This window comes from Hippocampus guttulatus, chromosome 9 (genome assembly GCF_054856545.1).
Source record: "Hippocampus guttulatus isolate MCC_2025c chromosome 9, RoL_Hgut_1.0, whole genome shotgun sequence".
NCBI classification, from domain to species: Eukaryota; Metazoa; Chordata; class Actinopteri; order Syngnathiformes; family Syngnathidae; genus Hippocampus; species Hippocampus guttulatus.
In genome coordinates this window covers 11,259,256-11,265,819 of record NC_141269.1, presented here as the reverse complement: position 1 = coordinate 11,265,819, position 6,564 = coordinate 11,259,256, and the positions used below count along the sequence as shown (strand labels likewise).

Here is a 6,564-nt window from a genome sequence, read left to right as displayed (position 1 = left end):
TACCTTCACTTTCCTTCCCTGTTATTCAGGAACAGTTTTTGACGTTTTTTTTAACTTTTTTAAGGAATAATTGTAACCTCTGTAGTAAAAGTGGTGAGGAGTTGTATTTGTTCTGCGATAACACTGAGAACCGGATGATGCAGGTTTAGAACAGAGCAGGTGGAAGCTGATGCAATGTGGGAATTGTTCCAGCTGCATCGGTTTCCACCCAAGAACTCTTGACTGTTGTCTCAACGCATCTCATTTTTAAAAATTAGTTTTGGGAGAAAAAAAATGTTACATTTGAATTACTATTGAGAATAGTTCTGGATGTGATTTTAATATTCAATTCAGATTATCTCCATGATGGCATCTGAAGTTTTGGGAGAAAAAAAATGTTACATTTGAATTACTACTGAGAATAGTTCTGGATGTGATTTTAATATTCAATTCAGATTCTCTCCATGATGGCATCTGAACATGGGTTTGGGGTAACTGTGATACATGACATAATTCATCCCATCATCAGTATCTGTCAGTTTCCATATTGAGTCTATTTTTATTCGGGGGAGCTCAAAGAGTTGGAGTGGGCAGAAAAACTTGGTGGGACCTGTCCAGCTGTGAGCCGGGTTTATTTGGAGGCGACTGTTGCTGTGTGACTCGAAGGTGTTTGCAGCATCTGAACATGAACGTCGTCAGTGCTTTGGCCATCGTCGGCCTGCTGCTTGCAGCTGCCGGTGCGCAGAAACCCCAACAATGTGGTGAGTTGGATCTCTACACTACATCTTTTCACAGTTATTGAAATTGAAATTACTCGACATTGATCCTGCATTCCTCTGTGTACAATTTCATATGAATGTGTTATAATTAAACTGGTGATATAAGAGGTGGGAAATGTTTTCTGCCAGGGGTCAGACAAAAAAGTTACGATTACTGTATATAGAGTGCATCTGGAAAAGATTCACGGCTCTTCATTTTTGTGCAAATTCTTACAAATCAACTCCAAAATGACTTAACTATTCACACACTTTGCTCACTACTTTGGCAGCAATTACAGCCTCAAGCCGTTTTGAATATGATTCCACAATCTTGGCGCACTTTCGCTTTTGGGCAGTTTCACCCCACTTTGCATCCCCTCTCGACCTCCCATCAGATTGGATGGTGAGCGTCTGTATTTTCAGATCTCCAAAGTTGGTCGATCGGATTCAAGTCTAGGCTGTGGCTGCAGAACATTCACAGAATCTTGGCATTCGTGCCAAAGAGTTAAAACATTGTCTCATCAGACCATAACATTTTCTCCCTCCTGGTCGACCACGGCTGTAGGTTCCTCTCCCATAGACTATTAGGTTCGCCTGCACAGTCCAGTGAACCTTCTTAAATTGTTGTTAATGGAGACTACAAAGCCACAGGATTGTTGGTCATTGTGGGCAGAAGGCCAGAACTATGGATGTTGCTCTTGTCGCACTCATTTAACAGCCTATTATACGGTGGTCAATGAGTGTAATTTTAAAATGTTTATCCATGTTTTTGAATCACGCTTTATAGAACCTGAATACTCATTTCTATGTCTATTTTGCATGCACCAATATTTTTTCTACATTTTCTTTTGCATAGGGTCTCCTCCCCTGATGACTGGAGGTGTCACTGTGGTAAGCCAGACAGTTGCTTTTGTCCCCCGTCTGCATTTAAAAAAGAATAATATACACATTGGGTGCATATTTTACCTTTGGTATCCAGAAAGATGTCACTTGTCTTCCAGATGGGCTTCAATGGTCTTCTCATGTCTACGGGAACAATTAGCTATGATGCTTTTGGTCAGAAGATTCGGGTTCGAAACTTTGGCATGGTTGGAAATGAAACCTTGACTGTGGACCAACTGATGCTGTTCCAAAAGGTATTTAATAAAATGTATTATTATTACATGTGAATGGCGCATCTGCTTTTTGAGGCAAAACTCATGGACCCCCCCGCCCCACCAAATAAGTTTATTAAACCATAAACCCAAAGTAAACAGTTAATTACAATGCTGAGACACATGACTGAGCACAGGGGACCAGATTGGGGGAAGGCCATTTTTCGGGGGGCATCAAACACATCACATACAAAAGATGGAAATGACCTAAAAACAAAAAAAAAAAGTCAACCTTTTCATGTGTGTAATAAGTGTGGAGTTTGCATATTTTCTGCATGCGCATGTGAGTCTTCTCGGGGCATTTCCTCTTCATATTTGTGATTGCTGTCTGTACAGTAAACATTGAAGAATGATTTATTAAAGGGTAGCACTTTTCTATTTCCTAGAAAGTCTATTATGAAATCGACTGGAGCAAACTGTCTTGCAAGAAGAGACGCCTGAATACAGATTTCGTTCCCATGCAAGTGCCCGATGATGCCAATTTGATGGGTCAGATCGTTTTGGGATCCTCCTCCTCGTGGGGAATGGGTGTGCTGGTCAACACGTGGTACGGGGACCTGCCCGGCAATGGTGAGAAGAAACGCTATGGAACTGTGACACTCGCACAGCTCCTAAGGTCAAAAATAACTCTCCGATGACAGTGCAAGAAGGTTCAGAAGAGTTTGACAATATATGCAACTTTTATAATCCAAAATCCATCATAGGTTAATTTGGAGGTGACATATATTTGCAAAGTGTGACAATGCATGAAACACTTTTTTTTAAACACTTATTCTGTACCGTCATGAATTCAGGTTCCTATATGAGCGTCTTCACTGAGATTGGTTGCATCCCAATGACCTTCACTGGCTACACACCAACAAGTGGATGGACCATTATCAGGTATGACCTGGCATGCCACAAGGAATCTTCTTGAAAAGCAATTTTGAATTCAAACCTTCACGTTTCCTCTGTCAGCATCCTTAAGTGTTTGTCGTAATAATGTCATCATACGTATGAGATCTAATACAACCGCCGCATCAACACTAGCGCATGCTCACGTCCACTTTTGTCAATGAGTGTAGTTTTAGTTTGCAATTGGCTATCTGATATTTTTCTCTTCGTGCAATACTGTAAGTGTCTGAAAACATGCAGAATTACTCAACAGAAAGTCACACGGAACCATATCACCGAACAACCGGAACAAGCGTCTGTCTTCCTTTTCCAGCACTTTCAACTGGGTACTTGGCATCACCAATCCCATGGACTTCGTCCCGCCTTTCTTCTGTGCAAAGGCTCAGCTGGAGGATTCCGAAACACCTGACACCATGTTTACCGCTTTGGAGTCTCTAGCCAGGAAGACCCACGACATGAAGTAAAACATCAGGTGTTGTATGTGTTCATCAGCCCGTCCCTCATTCAAAGGAGGAGGAACGATCACATTCATTCAATGCAAATAAAGTCTTGACATATGACGCATGATGTTACGCATGTGCATATACAGCATGCTTGTTTGGTTTGATGGGGAAAAAGTCAGTCACCATTTGCGCAGAGTGGCCCTTGACACTTGGTGTACGCATGACTAATTTAAAGACACTCCTATAATACTGCAGTACTCCTGTCCTCCAGCAGATGGGAGCAGCATTCTTTTTCCTCTCAGAAGCCACTTGAAGGTATACATTTGATTTCGTAATTTTTTTATCGCATGAAAATAACAACCAACAAAAAAACCTTGTAAAATGCCTTCTTTTATGATATAGAGAAACGAGATCAAGATCACTCATTGCAAAAAGTGTTGCACCATTAATGCATTTTAACCTGTGTAACAGAAAAAAACTAAATTGAGGGAGTCAAAGTTCAAAATGAATAAATAAACAACAATCTGAGTGTGCAACTGCGCATTGCCACTTACAACTGAGGTTGTGGCTGTGTTCAGAATTAACCATTTTTGTTTATATCCAGGTTAAATGATGCCGTTGCGTAAAGTGCCTCTGATAACCCCCAAATGAAGTTCAGGTATTTCACGAGGCTTTTCGTGACAATTTTGAGAGAGGGAGGGGGAGAGCGAGAGAGAGATCTTGTGGTTGAAAGGTATCATTCAAGAGAAGAATTTCTGAGGCATATTACTCTAAACAAACCACGTAACACAGTGAAGACAGTCATCGTCAAGTGGTGAAAATATGACACAGCGGTGACAAGAACTGCACATCCCCTGAACTGCTGTCCAGAATCCAACAGCAACATTGAACAAGCTGCAAAGCTTTCTGGCAGGATTCGGGCAGATTTGTGAACAGTGGCTAATAACTGCAAACTTCCTTTGAAATCAGTATCAAACATTGTGTTTGCCACAAATGTTTAATATTGTTCACGTGCACAGTGCTGAAAAAAAAGAAGGTTCATTTTCTTCAATTGAGGTGCGCAGGTTATAGGTCGCATTAACTGGAAAAAAAGTTTTGAAAGGATTTTGCTTCATCTCACACAAAATTGTGGCATCTGAACAGGAGTGTGTAGACTTCATATATCCACTATATATATTTTTGATCAATGACTAACTTAATTTGTGAAATTATGTTTTGTTTTTAAATTATATTTTTGGGGGTATATTTTTGTACAGGTGTTCCGCTTTCACGAAAGTGTGCCAATGATTTTTATTTATTTATTTTTTTACCATGGCCATATTTAAGTTTATGGTGCATGAATTCCGCTAACTCTAACTTGAAAGTCGTCCTCATAAAAGCATACATCTTTGTATATAGAAAGAAACAAAGTCGTTTTAGCCACTGTGATGAGGTCATCGCATATTTCAAATCAGCTCAACATGCAACTGAGCTGAAATGTTCGACCAAAGGCTGCAGGCAGATTTGTAATTTTGTGCTTGGCTGCATATCAGTGGAGAGATGAAGCAATTTTAAACTCCGGTGCCTTAAAATTCCCCAATGTTTCACCGGAACACAACTGAGCTAAGGCTCACTTCATGGAAATAATGGAAAGCATAAGGAGCATAAAAAAAAAAAAAAAAAAAGTAATTGAACACCGTGAACCTCTTCAGACTCTTCACTCGCAAAGATTTGCACGGGCCGCCCTCTTATTTAGATGACGAACGTCAGACAGTCTTCCTGCTGAGGTGTCATCTGTATGTTGTTTGTTCAATCAGTAGCACATGTAATAAGGCAATGGCACACATTGGTGGCTACGGATGGTGCTCCCATGAAATGCGTGGCTGTAAATAATCAATTTGTTGAGGGCCTGTCTCACATTGCTGTGGCATGATTGCAAATGCAAAACTGTTGCAGTGATTATATGCTTCCTCATCCATGGTTGATTCCACATCAGGAGTGGACGGTTGCACATTAATGCACGCTGTCATCGTGTGAACGGTTAGTGATGTGCTAGGAATCTATCGGCTGAAAGGTTTAGCTTCAGTGTTCTGAAATTTCACCTGCAGAGCCATGCAGAAGATACTGTATGGAAAGTATCGACTCCAAACATGAGTCACTGATGGTGCGCCGCAATGTTTCCCAATCTGAATTGAGTCAAGGCACGTAGTGTAGACTCAGAGGGGGAAAAAAATGTAGGGGCTACAGTATTGGGCTTGCTGATGAAATTTGAAGACGAACCTAAAGTGCAGTATTAGCTCTACAGGTGAACTTAAGTTGAACTTCTCTCAACTTTCGAAGGCACATCTCCAACTGTTCAGTGTTTCAGTTATTTTTGCTCTTCTCCAACATGGGGCGGAATGGCAAAAATCAAAACTGCTGGATTTTTTTTGTTTGTTTGTTTTATTTTTTAATTTCCAGTCTTTATGCTTGTTATAATAAGACGACTCTCTCCGAAACAGATCATTGTTCACTTGCATTCAAAATGAACCCGCTATATAAATATATAAATAGATAGAGAGAGATGAACGTTACTTGTCGATACATTCTTTGTAGAAAATAACTCTTTGAATCAATCAAGTGAATTTTTTTTTTCATTTTCATGCCTCACAGCACAGTGGTTTTCTCTTTGTAGTGGTTCACTGTAGTTGACTTCAGTTCAGGCAACATGGGGTCAGTACCCGCACATGTGGTGTGAGTGCAAATGCTCGTTTGTCCATATGCCTAGCAGTCAGCTGCATAGGCTCTAGCTCACCCGTGACCCGAATGAAGATAAGCAGTCTAGAAAATGGAGGGCCCCACCAGTGACAGTGACCTCACAACATTTGTCATGGATGCCCCCCGCCCCCACCCCCATAATGACGTCGATAAAAACGGCCTTGCAAGTCAGCTCATGGCAAGGTGGTGTGAAGGCTGCATCGTATGCACTCGGGAAGTCCGAATGCACTCACTTATTGAAGTGACCAATGACTCATCAAAAATGTAACACCGGCTCCACGGAATCAAAAATGTTACACTCAGTGGCCACAATATTATGTCAAGCAGATGATAATGAGACGCCGTAAAATAACTTGACATTTAAAAAAATGATGATAATGAGTGTTCATTTGTATTGCTGAAGATGAATTCCAAATGGTATTTTCTACTGTGCAGTAACAGTTTTATACCATGACCAACTACAACCGCAATCATACTTACTGTATATCTTTAAATGAATATTTTGGTTTTGGATAGAGCTCAGGCTGCAAGGTGTACCTAATATTATGGCCAATGAATGTATTGATATTTCTTCTCTCTCCACGGCGCATCACAAATGGC

General features: G+C 40.7%; 1 protein-coding gene across 10 annotated transcripts in view; it reads left to right on the top strand.

Annotated features, from left to right (window-relative positions):
• Positions 1-303: 303 nt before the first annotated feature.
• The window catches only part of LOC147200307 (ependymin-like), a 39,843-nt gene continuing 33,582 nt past the window's right edge, over positions 304-6,564 (top strand). For 9 of the 10 annotated variants that reach the window (XR_015101759.1, XR_015101760.1, XR_015101765.1 and 6 more), the window contains exons 1-6: positions 304-740; positions 1,594-1,628; positions 1,739-1,873; positions 2,278-2,461; positions 2,686-2,773; positions 3,099-3,257. Coding sequence is in view for 1 of the 10 variants with exons in the window: in XM_086119318.1 (XP_085975444.1) it covers positions 665-740; positions 1,594-1,628; positions 1,739-1,873; positions 2,278-2,461; positions 2,686-2,773; positions 3,099-3,249 (669 nt within the window). In the remaining 9 variants the exon portion in view is untranslated. Of the gene's footprint in view, positions 741-1,593; positions 1,629-1,738; positions 1,874-2,277; positions 2,462-2,685; positions 2,774-3,098; positions 3,353-6,564 lie in introns of those variants that run through there. The other variant, XM_086119318.1, reaches the window with a different exon arrangement.